Source organism: Elaeis guineensis, chromosome 7, assembly GCF_000442705.2.
Source record: "Elaeis guineensis isolate ETL-2024a chromosome 7, EG11, whole genome shotgun sequence".
Taxonomy (NCBI): domain Eukaryota; kingdom Viridiplantae; phylum Streptophyta; class Magnoliopsida; order Arecales; family Arecaceae; genus Elaeis; species Elaeis guineensis.
This window is the reverse complement of record NC_025999.2, coordinates 104,825,633-104,849,053: the sequence shown is the minus strand read 5'-3', so window position 1 is coordinate 104,849,053 and position 23,421 is coordinate 104,825,633. Positions and strand designations below refer to the sequence as shown.

At 37.9% G+C, this 23,421-nt stretch overlaps 1 protein-coding gene across 6 annotated transcripts in view; it reads right to left on the bottom strand.

Moving 5' to 3' along the window:
- Positions 1-22,762, bottom strand: part of LOC105047827 (nuclear pore complex protein NUP205) — a 43,321-nt gene extending 20,559 nt beyond the window's left edge. For 4 of the 6 annotated variants that reach the window (XR_002165123.3, XR_003801253.2, XM_010926919.4 and 1 more), the window contains exons 1-26: positions 22,478-22,762; positions 22,293-22,388; positions 21,438-21,512; positions 21,214-21,318; positions 20,961-21,071; positions 20,425-20,584; positions 18,521-18,603; positions 18,264-18,386; positions 17,938-18,165; positions 16,575-16,664; positions 13,888-14,049; positions 12,678-12,794; positions 12,399-12,605; positions 11,974-12,075; positions 11,754-11,897; positions 10,801-10,931; positions 10,574-10,693; positions 10,173-10,296; positions 4,079-4,276; positions 3,874-3,992; positions 3,551-3,701; positions 3,357-3,469; positions 3,195-3,276; positions 3,025-3,111; positions 2,865-2,942; positions 925-1,125 (exon numbers count right to left, since the gene is read on the bottom strand). Coding sequence is in view for 4 of the 6 variants with exons in the window: in XM_010926919.4 (XP_010925221.1) it covers positions 925-1,125; positions 2,865-2,942; positions 3,025-3,111; positions 3,195-3,276; positions 3,357-3,469; positions 3,551-3,701; positions 3,874-3,992; positions 4,079-4,276; positions 10,173-10,296; positions 10,574-10,693; positions 10,801-10,931; positions 11,754-11,897; positions 11,974-12,075; positions 12,399-12,605; positions 12,678-12,794; positions 13,888-14,049; positions 16,575-16,664; positions 17,938-18,165; positions 18,264-18,386; positions 18,521-18,603; positions 20,425-20,584; positions 20,961-21,071; positions 21,214-21,318; positions 21,438-21,512; positions 22,293-22,388; positions 22,478-22,618 (3,348 nt within the window). In the remaining 2 variants the exon portion in view is untranslated. The remainder of the gene's footprint in view (positions 1-924; positions 1,126-2,864; positions 2,943-3,024; positions 3,112-3,194; positions 3,277-3,356; positions 3,470-3,550; positions 3,702-3,873; positions 3,993-4,078; positions 4,277-10,172; positions 10,297-10,573; positions 10,694-10,800; positions 10,932-11,753; positions 11,898-11,973; positions 12,076-12,398; positions 12,606-12,677; positions 12,795-13,887; positions 14,050-16,574; positions 16,665-17,937; positions 18,166-18,263; positions 18,387-18,520; positions 18,604-20,424; positions 20,585-20,960; positions 21,072-21,213; positions 21,319-21,437; positions 21,513-22,292; positions 22,389-22,477) is intronic. The other 2 variants (XM_073260628.1, XM_073260629.1) reach the window with 2 other exon arrangements.
- Between the last annotated feature and the right edge of the window lie 659 nt (positions 22,763-23,421).

Sequence of the window (23,421 nt, the reverse complement as noted above, 5' to 3'; positions counted from 1 at the left end):
ATCATCTGCTGATATAATGTTCTATATCATTTTCAGTCATGTTTATAGCACCAATGTACTGCTTAAATTATTTTTTTGATGTTAGAGATGTTTGATCAAGTCAAATATATAACATATGTCCAAACTCCAAATTATGTCAATCAACACCCCAAAATAGCCAGCATCACCTTCTTAACCACTGACAGCTTGTAGGTTCTGTTGTATGTTCGTGGCGATACTTGATGCTTTCCAACTTTGCATATTAACTAGTACATGATGAAAAAGACATAGAGTGCTTTCTATAACATTAACCAATACAACAACATATCGAATAATCAGACAACCTTAAGGAAAGGAAAAAACACAATGCTCTGTATGACAGATAATAGAGTTCTCATTTCATATATTTATTCCACCTAAAAGTAATTTCATGATTTCTTCCTTGTGACATTCAAGCTCTATCCACCAGAGCGTGAATATCACTTACCATGACCTAACATCTAAAACTACTTAACCCATCTAAAAGTGGACGATATGTTAACATCTAAAACTACCTAATCGATCCAAAAGTAGATAATATGGCCAGCTTAAGTGCATTCTTCCCAATATAAATAGAGCAGAATATAAGCACAATCTGACAACAAAAATCTTCCAGCTTTAAAACTGATTATCAAGATAAAACTAGAACCTCAACATGTTCATGTTACAACAGTTGATTATTACACCAAAAGATAGTAGTACAGCTTCCGAGTTCATTCAGCAATGTTAAAACAAAAAACACAGGACCTGATATTAGAAGATAGATGCCACAACTGAATGCAGTAATAACAACAAACAATTATAGAGCATGAAATAAAATAGCCAAGGCACAAAAAAAAAACTTATAGAGATGCTTTTAAGTGCATTAGACATCTCATTAAAGGTGAATAGAGTCTCAGGGTACACCTTCCGCTTATTAAAAGTTCTATTTCCAGCATGATTAGCATCTGCATCATTGGTTTGAGACACATTTGGACTTCCAAAAATCTCATCAGAACACTGAACAAAAATCTGGGAAAGAATCGCCAAGCATGTTTCTCGGTGTGTGGATACAGCCATATCAGCTAAATGCAACTCCAATGTTAATAATTTAAGCAGCCATGCCCTCTGGAAAGGATATGAAAAAGAGTAACCATTATTAAAATCAACATAAAGTAGGAAAAAAGTAAAAACCTACCCTCCCTAGACATCGAGGTTGACATTACTAGGCAAGAATGGTACCTTCTTCATTAGCACATTCAAAAGCAAATTTTATTATCATAACTAATTATACGTTGTCAAATCTCCAGTTTAAATTATACTCAGATCTCAAAAGTTGACATTGATCAATGCAAAAATGATTATTGATAAAAGTAGCAATCAAAACAACTTCCCCTGAAGACCTTAAACAGATTGGCACCATTGTCACCTGGACATAGCAAAAATTTGCAGTGTCCCCACGCTCACACAGCATGACACAAATGTCATACATCATAGACATGGTTTCTTTGCTACTTTGAGGTTCACAGCATCTCTCATCCACAAACTGCTAAAAGAACAGAAAAATAACAAAAAAATAGGGGGGGGACGGAGGGAGGGAGGGGAGAGGAGGAGGTGGATGAGAGAGCTTGGAGTGCCCGTTTCCTCTCTGCTTCTCATGTGCCCTCCTTACAATGTGGCAGAGTAATCCAAAGCTCTAAACTCCCAATCCCTTCTTGAGGGTGGAAGGAATGCATAACACAGCCAGCTGCCAGCCTATTCTCCTATCGAATGACATCTGGTTTTAGGGTGAATAGTGACCCACGTTGTGGGGAAGGGGGGGCGGGGGGGGGGGGGGGATGGGTGACTGGTGCGGATATCCAATCCCAAGTGAATGGGCGAAGCTAGTAATGCGCATAGACCTAATGCTTATATTGGGCTTGCTATTGAGTCATGCCTAAACTAAACTGAGTGCAAACAAAATTATAGCCCAAAAGTAGTACTTTCAGAAATTGCAGTCCAAATTGTTGCTCATATATGGTCTAAATACTTTGAAACCCACATAAATTACTAAATTTCAAGATTCCAGCACCATATTCTATATGTAGTCATACTTTATAATTAAATTACACTGCCACGTCCTTGTATCCAATCTTTTAAGCATGTCTTGTCAGATTATTCAGGACACTTGGACCATTGACACCCATATCCAACACTTGTCGGAACTCATTAGGCAATGACTACCCAATGGTCAATTAACCAAACATAGCAAAAATTATCATATAAGTAACCAGCGAAGCATGAATTCTTCAACTTGGCAGTCTGGATCCAGTCCAGGTCATGCAAATTATTATTGTCATGGTAGATGCTTATTACTTACCACTCAATTCTATTTTCTAATGCCCATTATTAACAGCAGAACATGTGTTAGTATACCATAGTACCTGAATTTCCTTGCAACAAATAAAGCAATTGCTTTCTATATATTCTCAGGATTCAAAGGATAGACCAAAAACTGTTATTACAATATTTTATTTTGTCCAATTTCATCATTAGTTTCACCACTTCAGGTGGTAACACTAACATAGACCGGGAGCATGAGTCAAGCAGAGAACTTCAAATCAATAACTATAAACTATGATCATAGAGATTTTACACCATGTAGGCGAAGAGAACCACCAAGCAAGGTCAGAAGATATGCCATGGCCAGCACTGTTTTCAAGGGCATATAGTCCTGCCCATTTTGTCAAAATTGGTATTATAAACAGTCATTAACTAATCACGTTTGTAATTGACATGATCCAAAGTGTTGGTGTTAACAGTTCACATAAGGAACTTCATTTAATTTATGGCTGAAAAAACATACCCACATAGAAAAATTGCATTACCTGATGAAGAGAGCTAATGCGAAGTGCCTGATTGTTGCTCCTTTTGGGGAGTGGAGCAACACCAATTGTTTCCAAGTGCTGAAATTGAATTACATGCATCAAAGATATAGGGGAAAAAGAAATTTAATTGCAAAACTAATTTTAACAAATTAAGAAGCACCTTAGAAAAGAACTGGTATTTCTTTGTACTCAAAAGATCCATTACTGGCCCACTGGTTAGGGGGTCCAGGCATAATTCATACAGAAGCTGCATGCAATAACAGTCTTTTAAATCTCCAAAAGATTTCAAATGGGAAGACATTGAATATGAAAGAAAAACAGCTAGCAAACCTGAAAACCAAACTCATGCAGTAAAGCATTTATATCTGGCTTTGAAAGCTTTTCCAAGTTATCAAGAATTACTTTCAAACAACTGCACAGAGTGCTCAATTACTCTGATTAGATCATTACATACGGAAACATGTCATTATAAATATGTTAGAAATGTCAAACCTGTAATGAACTTTTGGCTGCAATACTGTCTGCTCCACAGGAATATCAACATCAAACCTAAGAAGCAAATGTGTGATATTTGGTGCTGGGCGACCAATATTATCAATAAGAAGCTGGAAATATAACCAAAACAATGTTTAAAATCTTCTCAAATGTATATTAAGTTGCTTGGAGAAAAATATATTTAATACAACCTGCAATATAAGAATGCCAACATCATCTTTTGTGTTCTCTATAACCTGATACTCATCAAAACGTAACTCCAAACAGGTTGCAAAATCCTCAATCAGGCATTTTGCTGCACTTGATTTCAACAATAACTGTACGAGGCCAACCAATCTAGAACTGTCAAGAAGCCACTTTACGGGTAAGTTTGGAACTCAATTACCAGAGAAGACTCACTGCCAGTTTATGCAAACAAACATCATAATCATATACACTCCGAGAGCAAAAAATCATTGCAAATGAATGTAAGATCAGCATGAATCAGCAATCAGCCAAAAAAAAAAAAAAGTACCTAAGAATACTCATGATCTTTATTGAACAATGCTGAATTTGAGGTAGAAAATCATATCGTACATACTCCAGCAATGCAACAATTTGGTTATGATCTTGACATAAAATAATATCCAAAGGCTGTACAAGTTCAGATGGTGAGAGAAGATGTAAACTCAATCTAAAGGAAAAGTAGGAAAATTTCCAAACAGGCTAAAGACAATAACCTGATATAATGGGCGCCAGAAATCAGCAAGAAACAAATCCTTTTCCATAACAAGAATAATTATTTCCAGTGAAAGGTGCACAGCTTTCTCCAATAGTTGGCCATATGTTTGGCTACTCCGCTCATTAACTATAGTGTTGACCCCCAATAAAATGATACTCATTATATTGCGGAAAACAATTTTACCACTCATAAAATCCTGCAACAACATTCACAAAGCAGATACAGAATTACCTGTTTACTTAACATATATTGAGCACAAAAGCAACCTGCAAAAATATTTCAAAAAAAAAAAAAAGATAAAAAGGCACCACAATGCATATATGAAGAATAAGAAGTATCCAGTGCAATAAAGAGAGAAATTACACAAACATACTTTTGGATAAAACAAGAAAAAGAACTGATGAAAAAGATCTGTTTTTGTAACCATTTCATTATCTGAATCCTCTAGGCTCACTCAGCACTTCTCAAAAAAAGGAAATAATATCTGAAAAAATAGATACATAATGTACTACAGATGGCAAAGTAACATATTGGTTCCAACAAACAAGAATGTTTCAAGGAAGAATATATTATAGATATATCTAATAAATTCAAAACCAATCACAGCAATGATGAAATGGCAGAAGAAAATTTTTATAGCCACATACGAGCAGCTACTGCAAAGTGGTCACATGGAAAGCCAATATGCAAAAAATATAGAAGTTTGCATAGTCCCACCACAATATTATCAGCAAAACCTTCTCTTATTTTCCAATTTGTTCATTATATCTAATTCCCTTGAGGAACTGACAAGCATGAGATGCTCGGCATGGTCCTAGAAAACAACACAAACTAGGTTAAGTTCACATGAAGTGGGGTTAAATTCTCGACTCATCTCAACTCAACTAAGCCTTAATCTGAAACTAGTTTCCATGCATTCTGCTTGATTAAAGGAAATATTTTCTGAGAGATATTGAGATGTCAAGTCTTTCCTTTCAATCTACCTCTACCTCTCTTTGCTTCTAGATATATTAAATAGCTCCTTCATCCTTGTGCATCCATCAACTTACATTGTACATGTCCAAACAATCTAAGCCGTCGTTCTCTCAATTTGGGCAATCTCCACATTTTTATGAATGACTTCATTTCTTATTCTATCTCTTTTGATATTACCATACATCCATCTCAACATTCTCATTTCGGCCACACCCATCTTGTGCACATATTGTTTTCCAACTACCCAGCATTTGTACCATAAAGTATAGCTGGTGCACAGCAATCCTATAAATTTTTTTCTTCAACTTGGTAAGTATTCTATGATCACATAATAACCCAGTTGCACTTATCCATTCTATCCAACCTGCTTTGGTCCTACGAATAGCTTCCTCTTCAATCTCCCCTTATGAAAAATCAAGCCTATATACTAAAAACAAGTATTCTTAGGAACTTCGTGTTGCTCAGTTTCCACAAAAGCTTCATCTCAATTTCTAATGTTACAAAATTACATTCCATATAATCCATCTTAGTCCTACTTTATCTAAAACCCTTGGATTCTAATATATTTCTCCACATGATTATCTCTAACCATTCAGTAAGATTATATCATCCACAAATAATATGCACTAAAAAATATTGTCCTGAATATGTCTAATAAGCTCGTCTATGACTAGAAAAAAAATATAGGGACAGCAAATCTTTTGTATAAACTTATTATGACTACAAACTTAATAGCATTACCACGAGTAGTTCTCCCATTATAATCGCTCCATAATAGAACTGTCAATTTGGGTTGGGCCCGTCGGATTGGGCCGCCCTGCCATGTAAATGGGGTAAGTTAGGTTCATATTTTAGCAACCCGTTTAAAAGTGGGTCAAATGACCCGCCCCGTTTGGGTTGGCGGGGCGGGGTGAGTCGGGGGGGGGCTGGCCTACCTCTTTTTTTTCAATAAAAAAAATTATCAAATCTCCTTATTCAGTAATCCCCCTTACAAGTTTCAACTACATGAGAACTAAAAAAGAGAGGAGAGACTGAAAGAGCTCCCCAACCCCGGCGCTCGCATCACAGCCCCCGGCCCCCTCCTCCGGCGACCTCCCGACCCCCATCCCCATCCACCTCCCCGTCGCCGCCCTCAACGCCGCCACCGTCAAGATCCAATCGGCCTTCCGCAGCCACTTGGTCTGATCCCTGATCGGTAAAATCTGGGCCGTCGACACAAAGGCCGAACGGATGAAGCGGTTGATCCAACAGCATGAGACGGTGGATGCCGTCCGACGGGACGAGCGGGAGCGGCTCCTGGTGAGCGAGGGCCTCATGGCACTCCTTCGACTGGACTCAGTGCCCGACTACTATCCGACCGTGAGGGAGCTACGGAGGTCCGTCAGCCGCCGGATCATGGGACTCCAGGAGGTCCTGGACCTGATCCTGGGGGCGCCGGCCATCGACGGGGAAGGGTTTCCGACGAGCTTGGAAGAGATCGTGGAGGGATGTGGAGAGGCGAGGGAAGGGTTTCCTCCCCAACGCCACGCTCCCATCCGACCATCCCCCCATGCTCCCCCCTCCCCCTGCTCCCTAATAAGCTCCTCCGCCCCGACGCCCGCACCCCGGTCCCCGCAACTTCCCTTGTGGCCGCATGCACCCCGCCCCCCGCCTCGACGCCGCACCCCACCCCACCCTCCACGACATCCACACCCCTTCCCCATGATGCCCCCCATGCTCGCCACGCTCACATCCCCCCACTCCCCCCTCCCTGGTAGGCTCCCGCAAGTTTACAGTTTTTTTTTTTGAAAATTTTGGCGGGTTAGCCCGTTTAACCCGCAGCCCATGGCAGGTTGGGTTGGGTTGGGGCTTTCCCAACCCGCCAGTTAAACGGACCGGCCAGCCCGCCCCACCCCATTTAGAGGCGGGCCAGGGCAGGCCGGCCCGTTTTGATAGCTTTACTCCACAATACACATCCTTTCTTTTTTAATAACCTAAACAGGGTGGGACGGGCTGGCCCGTCTTGACAGCTCTACTCCACAATACACATCCTTTCTTTTTTAATAACCACCATAAAACTTCTCAAGAGACTCTGTCAAATGCTTTCTCTAAATTAACCTCTAAAGGAGAAAAATGGCTTTCATTGTCGACCTTGCTAGAATAAAATCAAATTGGCTCTTTGATATTTTTGTGTCACACCTCAATTTGTTCTCAACCATCCTCTCCAAAAGTTTTTCAGTATCGTTCATGAGTTTTATACCATGATAGTTGGAACAATTATGAATGTCACCCTTATTCTTATACATCAGTATTGTGGTGCTCTTCTTGATTCATCAAGCATCTTCTTGGTCTTTAAAAATCTTATTATCAAATTAGTCAAAAAGATTACTCTGCATCACCTAAATACTTCCAAACCTTGACAGGGATTTCATCATGCCAACTGTTTTTCTTATTTTCATCTTTTTCATAGCCTGCTTTACCTCAAATACTCCAATACTATGAGTATATTTAACATTTCTATCCTCAATAGAACTAGTAAAACAACCTAAATCATCTATGTGACTTCCATTGAATAGTTTTCAAAATAACTTCTCTTTCTTTGATCCCGTTCTCCATAACTAAAATTTTTTTTATCTTCATCTCTAGTGCATTTAACCAGTGTCAAGTTTTTAGTTTTCATTTCTCTTAGCCTTGCAAAATTATATATATCTTTCTCTTCATATGCCTCAAATCTAGCGCATCATATTGCTTCTTAGTTTCCCTTATAGCCACCTTATAGCTTTAATATGCCTTTATATTCTACATATCCATAGCACTCTCTTTTAGCCTTAACCAAATGAATTTTATAATTCCACCAGCAAGTTTCCATACCACATGGCTTTTTTCCCTTTGATTTTCCAATACCTCTATACGTAGTTTCTTAATATTGTTTGTCATATCTTCCTACAAATTATTGATTTCCACATTTAGACCCCATTTTCCTTCAACATTCCATCTTTAAGAGCCATTTGTTTCTCTCCTCGCGAATTCCATCGCCTAGTCCTCAAATTCCACTTTTCTTTAGTCTTTCCCTTCCATTTCATAATACACATTTAAAACCACCAATGGCTCAACTATCATCCAGTATAACCTTACAATCTTTATAACTCAATCAGTCTTTCTAGTAAAGAAGGAATCTATTTGACTACCATACTCACTTTTAAAGTTATCAAATGAGAGTCCTTTTTAAAGCAAGCATTAGGTAATCTAGGTCATATGCTGTTGCATATTCCAAAATGGCATCTCCTTCCTCGTTTCTAACACCGAAACCATACCCTTCATGCCCCACTTCAAAACACACATCATATATCCCCACAAACACAATCATATCCCCAATAAATATTTTTTCACTAGGAATCTGTTGAATTCATCCATTCATTTTCTCTCCAAAACATTCCTTTGTAGCAATATCTAATCTTACTTAAGAAGCATAAGCACTAATGATATCAATAGACTCCTCTCCTAACATGAATTAGATCAAGATTATTCTATCTCCTACACTTAGTATGCACAACCACATCTTTTAAATTCTTATCTGCAATAACTCTTACTCTATTTTTATTCCAATCTTTACCAATATACCAAAGTTTATAACAGGTCTTACCAACTACCTTTGCTTGTCTTCCTATGCGCTAGCCTCTTGCAAGCAAGCTATATTAACTCTCCTCCTAGCCATTGTATATACTAGCTCCATCAATTTCCCTGCCGATGAACTTACATTCCAAGTTGCTAAGGGCGCATTTGGTTTGCAACCAGAATCGAAATTATCTAAATCGGAATTGAATGGAATAAGAATCAGAATGACCATACCTCGCGGCATATGTTTGGTTCATGACTAGAATCGTAATCGGAATTGGAATGGAATTTGAATCATAGGGGAGAGAAGGGATTGGGTATTGGGGAATTGGGACATTTCCATTCCGGAGTGTGAATGGGACTCCCTCCAACCAAACAGTTGGAATGGGAGTTACTCATTCCCATTCACATTCCAAAATCCAACTCTCTACAATCAAACATGCACTAAATGTATCCTACTTTTCTGGGGTAACATTTTTTTACCCACTTCTCATCCTTCTCTACCTCTCACCACATCCAGGCACCAGTATATCACATTGGTTCCAGTGAAAGCCCTGGTTAAACCTTGCCCACTTTTCCCTACACTCGGGTTCCAATGCGACATGTCTCTAGCAAGGAATGCCCCGACAATTTTCTTAGCATTCATGCTCATATGATGTGACTATCATTTTATGATTATACAAAAAACTGATAACGATCCACTTGAAGATAATTGAAAACACCATCCAGAAAAGGACAGCTATTGCATGAAAGCACCGTATATCATCATTTAAATCACCCCAAGTTCTGTTTGGAGATACAAATAACATATGAAAACAGATGACAAATCCCACATCATTGTTGTATGCTTAATCCTACTTATATGGAATATCACATGACACATCATCTTTGTATGCTCAATGCTATCTATGTGCTTATATAATCTAAGATAGCTACATACAAGTATTCTGACCAGAATGATTTGCAAAGTGAACCTAGCCTCAAATTTGTGAGACACTTTATCATATAAACAAATTTTTCATATCATCAACTTTTCTATAAATCAACACTATATAAGGCAAATATAAAGGGTTTTTCCATAGCTCATATTATCAGACACCTGTATACTACCGTCATTTATAAACCAGCCATTTGTATTATACACTAAAAAAACAGACAATGGTTTGACAAATAATATAAAATGAGTTTATTCCTAACTCCAATAATCCATGTAAGTAGAATTCAGCAGCATCAAGAACCAAAATATCCATATACTGGATACACTTTCACTTTCTACCCAATTAGGGTCCCAAAAATCAGAGTCCTGGGTTGGGTAAACTAGGGATAAACCTAACCTTTGGCATCTTTTTCCACAAAATGGCTTCCCCAGGACATGAACCTGCACCATTGTGCTTGTCAACCCAAGCCTTTCACCATTGCACCAAGCAATGGCACCCTAAAATATCTCTACCAAATAAATAAACAAATTAGGAAAACAAAAAGTGCATACCATATCAGATATATTAACAAAAACAAATGCATACTTTCAGCAGTTCCAGCACAGGGAGCTGGTTCTCAAGTGGGGAGACATGTGCCATGGCTGAAGGCTGAGACATGTCGACAGCACTGCTAATATCTTCATCCTTGATATCATACATGCTCAAAACCCTGCCAGCACCACAGATTGAATCAAACTCCTCAAGGCTTTCAAAAATTCTGGAACAGAAAACTTCATCAAGCATATGAACAATGGGTTTTTCTAGTTTAGCTAAAGAACTGGCAGAGAAGCCAATCAAGATGAAGTCAGCAACAAAGTGAGTCAAATCTACATGAGAAAGGCAGCCTTTCAGAAAATGTCTAAAGCAAACAAATATCTGCCAAAACCCAACTGAAAAGGCAGATTCTGATTGAATATCCAATCAATCTTTTCAGAAAGAATACTCACATTCGGAAGTGCTGAAGGCAAGCAAGAATTAATTGCCACTTTTCACTAAGATCGCCATAGGCTCTCTGGGGAAAAGGCCCAAACACATGATCATAAACAAATCTGAAGATCCCCATAAACCTGATAAACCAAAAATAATAAGCTATTTAAGTACAAATTAACAATGAGATTGGAGGTTGGGAACAGTATAAACATTTCTCAAGTGATAGCGACTAGCGAGTCAGTACCTTCGGCCTCTGTCACTGACATCTCTCTCTTCTGCAATAAGAGCATTTACCAAGTTAAGAAAAGATATGGTAGATGGGTATCTTTCCCTCCTTGCTTCAACTTCATTCAGCTCAAACCGCATGTCATAAACCTGCCAAAGCGTGTTACTATTGATGCATCAGAAGCAAATAGAAGCAATAACATATATCATACTTCCATCCGTCATGCACCAGATAGCTGTTCAGATTAAACCATCATCTACTATTTTTTTAATCTTAGTTATAACTTATAAATGTAGAAGGATTTCATAATTTCCTCTCATAATGCAAAATAACAGAAGTTCATTTCTCGCAGTCTCATGAATTTTATATTGAGATGAACTACTTCATGAAGTAATCAAATCAGCTGTCCCTATTAAATGACTTTCTAAAACATCCATGCAAGAATTAACCACTTTACGACCAGATGGTCTGCATCTCTGTGAAGAAATTCTTATGAAAGCAAAAACAAACAAATAAACAAAACCATCGCTGTGATTGACAATATTTACATGGAATTGCAAGGAGTCCTCTATAACAACACTTAACACCAAATGCTGGAATATAACTGAATATCAACAGTAACATAGTACTCCATAGGAAGAAGATGAAACATTTTAGACATATTCCGGACAAGAAACCAACACACAACTGCTAATTATGTACTAATATATTCATTGAATACGTAGTTTATGATCAATTATATTAACGTGAAACAAAATCCATAAAGCAGAGACAAAGCAGGAAAGCCAGGAAAAACTGAAAAATGCTGGACAGGGACAGCATGACTTATCTTGTTCGCTGGTAGACCGCAAGCAGCTTACAAAAACAATATGTTTTCCTTATGGTAATTTTACAAGTTTGTAGAATGTTTTTAGCAGAGACCTGGTTACCAAAATAAAAGGCACAACAGAAGCCAGCACTGAGAACCATACCTGGGATGCAACATGCTTCCCACCACTACCAACTGAAGGACCAACAACTACAGGAAGATCATATTGCTCAAGGTAATTCCAGATAGTATCTTTTAGAACTGGAGACACCTTGATGAAAGCAGTAATAGCATTCCGCAATGCTCCCTGCACATAAAGTGTTACATTCACTAATGTCCAACACTCAGGCAAGTTGTATAAAAAGTACATGACAGATTCCAACCTTTAGATATGGAGGCACATTTTCATAACTGAGAAGCTTAAATAAGGGTTCAATGTCCGGAAACCATTTCTTCCTTTCAATAGGATTTCCATTTTCCACAACCTACAGCATTTTATCCACTTCTAACATTAGTTAAAAACGCCGGGAGAGGGGGGAAAAAAGAAATGATCTCGGTAAAAGAAAAACCATAATGGTAACCATCACATAACAAATAGATTGGCAACAGAAGAACTTTGAGTCTTTGAAACCTTTGTCGCCAGTTTTTGGGACTAAGGGTAAGAAGCTGCAGGCCAATAGGCATATATGGAAGCAAAAAAAGTACAAAAAAACATGCAAGGATAGGTTCAAGAGCATGCAGTCGTAGTGCCATAGACAGCAAGAAATAGATAATGTCAAAAACAAGCACATAAGTTACAAGTCCACACCTTCTTAAGAACATCTAAATATGCAACAAGCGCTTGCGCATAACCCTCCTCAAATTCAGGCAACATGGCTCCAGAAGTTTGCAGAGACTGTTTGAACTTATCTTCATAAATAGATAAGCAATCGAACAAGGTACTCCAACCTATTGACCGGAACATTTTACCCTGGAGTAACTCAAAAACTTTTGATGCACCCTCCTCGTCAGAAGCCTGAAAAATCCAAATAAAATAATTTTAAATTTCTGAATTGCAAACCAAACATTAGACAGACTTTCACCATACCAGAGTACTAAGCAGTCTCAAGAAAGCCACAAGAGTCCGTATATTGGTATGGTCCTCTCCAGCAAAGTTTACAAATGTCCACAACTCTTCATTCCCATACAATAGCTCTGGCTCTTTCTGATAAAATGTGAGTTGCAGCAAAAGCATATTAGTATTCAGTCACAAGGAAAAGTGGGAGTAAAAACAATGACCACAACAAGAATCATACCACCACGTGAATTATGATTACATCTTAGATTTTGCACTAACACATTGATATGGACTTATGATTTATCATCAGCATGACAACATGTTGGATTATAGATCTAACCTCCATGCAGACCAGATACAGAATCATCTGAATATTTGTTAAATTAGCCATATATAACCTCTACACCATAAAACTGTAAAACCACATAAACAAAACGATGACCAACACAATATGTGAGTTTCTATCTGAGGCTGTCTATGCTCACTACCATGGTTTTACATCACGGTGGGAATGGGGGTGTCCCGATTGTCCCATCCCGCTCCTATGAGAAAACGGGACCGGGATGGGGTCGGGACTCCAATACCTATCCATGCAAGGAAAGAAGAAAAAAGATGAGAAAGAAAGGAAGATAAAAAAAGGAAAAAATGAAAGGAAAGAAAAAGAAAAAAAATGGAAGAAATAAGAGAGCGGAGAAGAAAAGAAAGGAAGGAAAGAAGGAAGAAAAGGAAAGAGAAAGAAGAAGAAAAAGGAAAAAAAGAAAGAAAGGAATGGATGACAAAACGAAAAAAAGGAAAGAAAGGAAGGTAGAAGAAAAAGAAAGAAAAAAAAGGAAGAAAAGAAAAAAGAAAGGAAAAAAGAAGAGAGGGAGAAATGAAAGATATCTATCGGAATGCATCGGGACAAGACGGGATGAAACAATGGGCATCCCATTCCATGGAGATACCGGGACACCTCTGTCCCATGGCATTTAAATCCTTGCTTAATACTCCAACATTCTCCAAGCACAATGAGGATCTTGAAACTTGCATCATCATTCATGTATCCAATCTAGTTACTAGCTAACAGAATCAACAAAAAAATAATAAAATTTTCACAGCCTTATTAGCATATAAAAGATTGTGTAAATATATATATACATGGGGAAAAAAAATCATAGTTAGCACAGGTGCATTTTGCTACAAAACAAATAATTAGGAAAAAAAAAAGTAGATTCGAACAAGGAAAAGTGCATAGATTTACCCGATAAATTTCGCTAACCAATTCCAACAGCGAAACAAATGGCTGACAACCCATCTGTGTCACTTGCCATGGATCACTAAAAGTGTCATCTCTGAAGTCATCTGATCCCAACAAGCTATATGGACTAAGCACACTCATAGCTTTCTCCTTCATTTCCTTCACCTATTACATGATCATGATAGATCAACAGAAAGCTCAGGTAAAAAGAAATTGAACAACTAGAAACACATTATATGTTTCTGCATCATGCTGCTGAGTCATCACAAGTCAAAATGAGAAGAATATCATACATCCTGATATATTAAATTAACTAGAACATATCACAAAAAGTAAATAAATTTCTTGATCTCATATCATGATGGGTTGCTAAGCCTATCAAAACATTAACAAAAGCCTCAAATTTCTAATTCAAGTTCTGTCTTTATAACCATACGTTAACACTTAACACAGTATGGTTCTGAATTGCCTGACTTTAATTATAAGGGAATAAATACCACTAGCATGATTAATAATCTAAATCAATTTCTCAAAAATCCATCAATACAAATTATTTTTTTTCATTTGTCCCAAAAAAGGATGTGTGATTGAATGGTCCGGAGCACTTTTGCAACATGTTGCTGGCCAACCAATTCCAAGATGCTACTTTATGTGAGGACAAGCAGTATAGTTAGGGGTGGCAATTCCTAACCTCAACCATCCAACCAGACCGAACCAACTCAAAATAAGATAAATAGAGAATACAGGTAAAGGTTTTTATAATTGCATCGAGTTCCAGTTAGCCAAGACAAACCTGAATATAAATGGATTGGAATTGTGTCTGGCCCAAAATCAATAGGCTATCATAGGTTGGATAGGCCATTAAAAACTAGTCCTATATCCCTAGAATAGAGATAATATTTTGGTGGGCCCCACAGACTAGTCAAGGCTTGGTTTGAATGACTAGAAGTGTTTTCTTCTATAAGTTACTTTCCTCTCCAATCTCACTTTATTTGGGCCCCAGTTCCCATTTTCTTATCTTTGTTTTGTTCTCATCCTTTAAGGTATATAATTGATACGTCAAGATCTATAGCTGGCAAGCTGGATATCCATATAAAATAAATGGGTTTGGCATGGTCTATTTTTTCTAAACCCATTTGCAAATGGGTCGGGTATGGATTGAGGGTTTTCTGACACATCCTAAAGCTGACCTGACCCATTGCAACCCCAAGTACAGCACTGTCCAAGTAAGCTCAGCTTTTTTTTCTATCTTCTGTTCGAAATTAATGTCATTCAAGCATGTCATCACTTCCCTCAGTCGATTAAAATAGCCTAGATGCACAAGGATGTATTCCTAAATATCTTGGGCTGGTGCTGTTTAACCTCTTAACAGTGCTACTCATCTTGTTGTGCTAATATACTTCTAGGTGTGAGCACATGATACAGCATGCCTACCTATTTTGCGCAGATGCATGAGACATTGGTTGAAAAAGCAGATTCCAAACACTCAATCAGTGCAGACTTTAGGTACCAGCCTATTTTGTGCATACAAGAATGTTAGCATCATAGCTTAATGCATGGCATATAAATAATAGTTGAATGAGTGAACCCTTGTCTGCATATCCATAGGAGTACACTTCTCTATTAACTCTCATACATAGGAGTACACTTCTCTATTCATAGGAAAACATATATTCCACAATAATCCAATTGAAAATAGACATATGTAGTTGCAAAATTGCAACCTATCTTGTTCTGGAGAAATTTGGTACCTAATCAGGGGTAAGGACTAGCTTCCTGATGTAGTACTAGGGGCAAGCCAAGCCAAACTCAAAACAAGAAGGCCCATGAAAGCAAGTTTCGCAGAACCAGTTTCGGTACCTGTCTCGATATCTAACAGGTACAGTTTGGTCCCTGGTACTGACATTCAATACAGGGCACAAATCAAATATTGGTTTACTACAGGTACGAGTTGGTACGCCTGGTTCCAGCGCTAAAAACCATGCCTCAAACTCTATCCAAGATAGGTGTCTTGCAGAACCAAGCCGAGTTCAGAATCAAACCAATCTCACACAAACTTTTCTTGGTGATGTTTCATGGTCTGATTCTATATAAGTTGAATCCAACATTGAAGCCACATCTTCAAGTCTAACCCTGGAACTTGAAGGCCACACCTTTGGGCTGTCATGGCCCATTTATGCCCTTGCAAAGCAAAAATAAAGAAATTTCTTGACTTTCTTTGTTCCAAAAGCAATCAATGCGGAACAGCTTTAATCGCTATGTCCTGTCACATTCAGTTTGAATTCCACAAAGGGACATTATTAATGATAAAAAGGATCCAGCACTCCCAACAGTTATAAAAAAGTCCATGTAAGATAGATTCTTTTGGCTTCCAATTTTTATTTCAAATAAGATTGCAAAACATCACACAATTACACTGAAAAGTACAATATATTCCACTGCATTTAGAATGCAAAGTTATGGGCAGATATGAATAACTGCTGGAACAACTTGATTTTCTCCGGACCAAACATATACATATCTATATTAATTGCTCTATGACTTAAAAAAATAAAAAAATAAAAATTACATCATTTGAATATATGAGATGTGAAGATTTAATCTTGAAATTTCAGTCTTCTATATGTTATTCCTGGTTATCTTATTGTCATTAAAAAAATCAGGGGACAAAAGAATAACTACATACAGACCTTGTCTCTAGAAAGTGGGTGCGAAAGAAAGCACATCATCAATTTATGCATGTATCCATTATACATATAGACCATGTCCTCGTCATCATTCTGTGCCAAATGAAGTAAAAGAAAAGTCAGCATCCCAAACAGTGACTATCAACAGAGGCTAGGATAGTGGTACAGTATCAACAACTAGAGATATTAAACTTCTGATACGTCCAGAACAAAAGCTAAACTACTCTCAGTCCATTTCACCTTCCTGTTGATCACCAACAGGTGTTTAAGAGGTTGATACCAACACAGATTTGAAGGTTGGTAAAAACAAACATTTGAAGGAATAAGTTTATGCACACAATTAGTCAAAGAACTTGATTGTACAAGAAGCAAAAGATAAATTTCCTTACAGGCAGCAAGTTCCAGATCAAATATAAGAGAAACAATAGCATCAAAAGGAACATATCGATATATATATTTAGGAAAAAACAGATAAATATATGGTGATAACAAAAGCCCTCAGCAAGGAACAATTTCACACTGAAAGTGTTGAGGGTTGCATGATAGTCATATGCATAATCAAGGAACATGCGAGAAGAAAACAAATCAGGTAACCGAAATAAACTGAAAACCAGCATGTCAAAAACCACAATCCCCAGGGAATAAAAAATTTTAAACGAATAAAATAGAAAATTCAGTAAATTGATGTAAGCAAGTGATAGCAACACAGATTTAGGACTACAGGGACATGTGACTTTTCTTTTCCCTTTAGACAACATAGGATCAGTCTTTTTCACTGTATATCTTCCATCACTTCTCAACTCTGACCCTCTGTAGAAGACAATAAATGGATGTTGAATTGCACAACTAAAGTTCTTTTATTTCTTAAGAAGCTTACTACTATATAGTTTCTCCAAATGCTGGATTTCACCAATCAAGAAAATGTTACTTGAGTATGTTAAGATAAAGATAATTTTTGCCTTTAATGAATTTTCATGAATTTACTTCTTGACATTTGACAAAAGTAAATGAAAATTACATAGAATGACATTAATTTCCATAAACAATGATGACTGAAAAATCAAAAAATAAATAAATAAAAGAAAGGACTGCCATAACATACTGATTGCCAAGAGCACCAGGAATATGTGAATTACAAAGCTGCCAACAGCAGATGATACACAGCAACAACAGTAGGAACCTCTACTGTTTTACAGAACGAAAAGGCAGTATCTAGAACTACACAGAACATCAATTTTAGTTTAACTGTCAATGCAGTAGTAAGAAAGAGATCTCCTGTGTTATCATGCGCAAACATCACATTGTAAGTATAAAACATATTAATATAACATCCTCTGTCAAACAACATTTGCAGTTACCACTCAACCTGATAGGCAGCAGCTTGGAGAACTCTAGCCAAGAAAAAGTGGAAAACGTTGTTTGAGCAAACAAGTTCCAAACATGAGTAAATATTTGCCAAATCCTTGGATGAAGCACCCAAGATAGTATTTCTTGAAGCACTTTGATCTTGAGTTAACATCAAATGAACGGTCCATGCAAGTCTTACACCATCAACGAAACCCTCAACATTGGAATTATTCCCGGTAGTCATCACCTAGGTCAGCAAAAGTCATAAGTCATCATCAGCAGAATTATTCCTAACTAATGTGAGACAACAAAGAGAGAAGGAAAGATGTTGTTAGCATATCTTACTAATTCATGAAATTCATATCTGAAGGAGGCATCAAGCGATAGTGTGGAGGCTTTGTTGGGAACTGTGCTTAAGGCATCAGACATAAAAGCAATAACAAGAGAAAACAGAAGGCTGAATGTTATCTACAATGGGCAAACAACATGTAATGAGATTAAATTGACCATGGTTAGAAATATACATAAAACCTAAACCAGCAAAATAAGATAAGAATAAATCTAGGACTTAAGCATTAACAGGATACACATTAGATTTAGACCTGAAGCTGTACGGTGGCATCACTATCAACTTCAGCTGCACAATCTTTTAGGGTCTCAAATACATCCTTTACATCTTTTGGACCTGCAAAAAGTGAAAATGAACAGCAACATAATCAAGTCTTCATCTCAGGGGAAGTAAATTCATTCAATTTGTAGGGGGCAGGGGGGATCCTTGTTTGATATATAGGCAACCAATTAGGTAAAAGTATATTAATAAGTTAAAATTGCTGAATATATAACAATAAAAACAAACTTTTCTCTTATAAGCATAATAAATGGAACGGAAACATCTGGCTCCTACAATGTGTGTTCATTGTTGCACGATTTTAGTGAAGTATTCCAACCACTCAGCACTGTGCATATTACTTTAAATAGTAGGCTTAAGGACAAGTGATACTGAACCCTGAATATGAAGATTTTCAGACAAATGTAATTGGAAGAAGTTAGCACAAACAGCAAACATATTCAATTCGTTTTGACTCAAATCATGGATATATCCAACCCCAAGTCTTCCCAAAAGCAGCACCTCTGCAATTCTAATATAAGTAACTCTATGTCCATGATTCAAATGATGCATACCTAAATTTATTCATAGCTTGCTAGCTTCATCATACTCCACCTCAACAACCTCATTGCTGCTTCTATATGCCTCAGCAGTTTATCATGTCCTGCTTGAATCACTACCCAATTGCAGCATCTAAAGATTCAACTTCACAACCCCAATAACAAAATCCACTTTACTGAAAGCCTTGGGCATGCCAAAAACCACATTCAATAAGTCCAGGCTTCAATATGAGAAAGGTCAAGCACAAAGTGTAGGACAACAAATCAGAGGAGTTCAGAGAGCACAGGCACAAGATTGGCAACAGGAAGGAGGTATGATATATGCACATTACTCCATCTTTGTTTGAGAAGTCACCAATAGCCTTGGGAAAAAGACCCTCGACCACCAGGATCCCAAAAAATATTACCAACTTATTATGAAAACAAACTTGTACAGAATTCATGGAACCAACTGAGATGGAAAAAAGTATGCAAAAGAAAATTTGATGAAGCCGTGCAGGATTTATAACTAGGATGAACATACCAAACAGCAAGAATCCCAGAACAAGGGTGGCAATCATCATGGAAGACTAATAAAAGGACATTCAATTACAGTGATACATGGACCATTTAACACAGGCTGTTTGTCATGTAACATCTCCCCCCCAAAAAAAAAAAAGAATATCCCATGTCAAACCATGCATTCCTAGAGAAACCTTGAGTGTTGCTCCACCATTGAATAAAACTTAGGTTATATGCATAACATATGGCTCTTCCAAGTTACATGTACGTCACTATGCCAACTTATCCACAGTTGTAATAGCCAAATAGTTGACACCCCTTTCAACACAAAGGTCAATACTAGGTCAAGAGATGGTTGCAAAAGTAAAATGTTATCAAACTTTTAATGGACGATAACTTGATCCATAAACAATAGATGGTGCAAATGTTGATTAAGATGAGTTTAATGATAGTCAATTTGATGATTGATGATTGCAAGTTATCTAAACAAAAGTGAAAGGTTGTCCTTGGTTGTAATGTCAGAAAGAACAAAATGTCATGAATAAGTACATCTGATGCCTCAAGACATATTCTCATCGAGCAACATAGATATTGTTCAAAACCTAATTTATGTTTAAATAGTAGTATGTACTATGTACCCTAATGTAGCTAAAATCCAAGTAAAAGCATCAAACTAGTTAAAGCACAAGACTAAGGAATTTTCTTTTGCATTTACATGTTAGAAAGAACCTTTTTTTTACTCAATTTTTAAAAGAATATAAGACTCAAATGCTTCAAACCACAGTATAGGACTGCCAAAATAATATTATCTAATGAGCTTGAACAAAGCCTAGCTTACTCATCCGCATAACAAGTACAGAAAGGACAAGGCAGTGACTAAGACTCAATCTTTCCCGAGAAACAACAGCTCGTCGTTGGACGATAGCACCTCTGAAGTCAAGAACATAGCGTTCAGCATTAGGGCCACCAAAACCAGCTGGTTCCTCTCGATTTAGTTCCTGTTGATAAAAGAATGTGAAGCAACACAAAAACTGACATCAACTTTACTTCACAATGATTGAAGCCATGGCAATAAGACAACGCGTACAAAACTAAAGGCATGCAGAACATGGCATTGCTATTGGATCTGTTACTGACAAAAATATAAACTGAGTTCAATTGTACAAGCTGGAAATGAAAGTAGCCATGTTGTCGGTACTAATAACATTAGCAGTTCACCTAATGTAATAAGCAAAGAAACTAAGAAGACATCAAATTGCGATTAGATATGCGTAAGATGCATGTTAAATAACCATGTTTCCAGCACTAACAGCAGCCATTGATGACCTCATTTAACAAAAGAAATCTAAGATTGTATTTAAAAAAATCCCCAACCTTTATGAGCATAATCAGCCCCTGCCGGAGACCAGAGGTAAATAGATCTTCCAGGTGCTTCTGAATGTCAGCCACAAGATCAGCATCCAGCCCCTGGTCAAGCACAACAGCCTGTATGGAAGAAGGGTATACAAATTTTTATCTTGAGAAGAAAGAACAGGGAGGGGGAAGAGCAACTATTATCAAAAACTCAAAAAGGAGAACTTGGCCCTATCGGATATGATTTCATCAAACACTGAATTGATGAATTTACCCGTAAGAGGGTGTACAAAGAGGTTATCAAATCTCTTCTTTCCATGTACCAGAGGCCTGCTGCAAGTCGAAATATCTCCAATGGTTCTCGCCCAAGTAAAACCCACTGGGAAGATGCATGTGTAGTATTATAACGGAAATAATATTCCATGTGACAGTACGATATAAACTGCTCCTATGAATTACCACTAACAAAATCTTAACAGAAACATCAAGGAAGCATACCTCTTTATTGGCAGAAACTAGTAAGCGAACACACTCAATTTCATTTAAATTGAGATCATCACTCAATTTCAACGCCTGAATATCATAATAAACATAGTAAGATGGATCAAGCATACATGTTAGATAGATTGTGCAGCTCCCAAGATTTAAGCCAATACTCAAGTGCATTCTTTCAATCAAAATGTCATTTATGGTAGGAATTTATTATACCTCCTTTGACACCGGTCTAGTTTCAAAATATAGTGTGTATACTAACTTTTGTAGGAGGCACGTAATGCCATGTTTAATTTTAAGAATATATATTCAATATAAAGGGGGATGCTGATGCAGTCGATGTTGTTGACAACTAATAAGGTGATCATGATTGCTTGTCTCTGGAGTCTCACAGATGTCAAAACATTTCAAATATGATGAGAAGCAAAATCATGCATGGATATCAGTCTTCTGAAGACTCGAAGTAGAGATGAAAACACCAGAAACAAGAAAAGAAATTACTCCAAGAAACAAAACAAAAGTATCATTAAGACAAATGACCGGAAAATGCAGAGTGCTGTGGAGTGTGAAGATTTAAAAAAAAAAAAAGAAAAAAAAAATGCATTGAGATAACTAGTGTTATTCTCATGCTAGATGCTTGTATATGGAAATCAAATGATTCAAATTTATCAGAAAAGGAAGAAAGGAAGTTTTTCTTTTTGCCTCTGAGTACCCTCTTTCTTGCCAGTTCTTTTAAGAGAAAGGATGGAGCAAGCCCGGCCGTGGAAACTCTTGGTCTAACTAATCATCTAAATCTATGGAAATGATTTTATCGAGAAAAAGAAAAAGCAAAATTCCACTAGAAGAGATCAAGCAACTCACAATCTGTACATCCATGTCATCCAGCGTGATTGGTGATGAATCGGGAAGCCTGATTTCCTTGGATTGGACCTGAGATCGATCAGACGCCTTGGGGCTCTGCGCACCCGATGAAATCAAAAAGGAGTCAGCAGCGAGAACGGGAAGACGAAGAGGAGATAGAGAGAGGAATAGAAGGGAGAGGGGACCGGGTAGGAGAGGAGGGTTCGGAGAGCCGGGAGGGAAGAGCGAATAGCGTGCATGAGCTCGATCCTCTGGGTCGCAGTGGGAGGGGAGGGGCCGAGGAGGGCCGCCTCGATCGTCGAGAGGAGCTCGTGCGGAGAGACCATCGCCTCCTCTTCTTCTTCCGCTCCGCTCCGACAATGGCTTCCGAAACCCTAGCTAGCCGGGAGGATGAGGAGACGAGAGCGGGGAGGCCGACGACAAGCCCTGGGGCTTCTTGGGTTTAAAACCCTCGGGCCGAGGCGGGCTTTTTCGTTTTTTCTTTTTTCCTTTCCTTCTTCTTCTTCTTCTTCTTTTTCACCCCCTCTACCCCACTTTCTTGCCGACTTCAGATTGCCGCAGTTCAAAATAGACCCACTAAATTACTATATTTTATATATTTTTTAAATAATAATTTATATTATCTCTCAAGAGACAATCTAGATAATCTTGAAAAGGGATAGTTATCCAGATTATTATTTTTTTGATAATATTATAAAAAAAAATCAAAATTATCTTTCAAAAAAAATAATATGAAATTTATATCTCCGACTGCAGTAGCGCCATCAGTAGAGACTAATCTCACCGCCATCTCCCCCTCCCCACATCCCAATAGACTCCTCACATTTTTTCCACAACTATGGAGACGATGACGACGACGAAGAGGAGTACGAGCTCCTTACGAACTCCAAGACCTCCAAGAAAAATGTCCTCAAGCAAGAGCTTGAGGTCCTCCCATACCGCACCGCTGTCTATCCGCTCGCTCCCCAGCTCTCTATCATCGGCACCCTATGCCCCTTTGGCCCCTTCATTCAGGTCTGAGACCCTCCGTCCATCTCAATGGGTTACTCCCATTCCTTCCATAGCTGCAAAGATGGTGACAACGATGAAAAGGAGCACAGGCTCCTCGTGAACTCCAAGACCTCTAAGG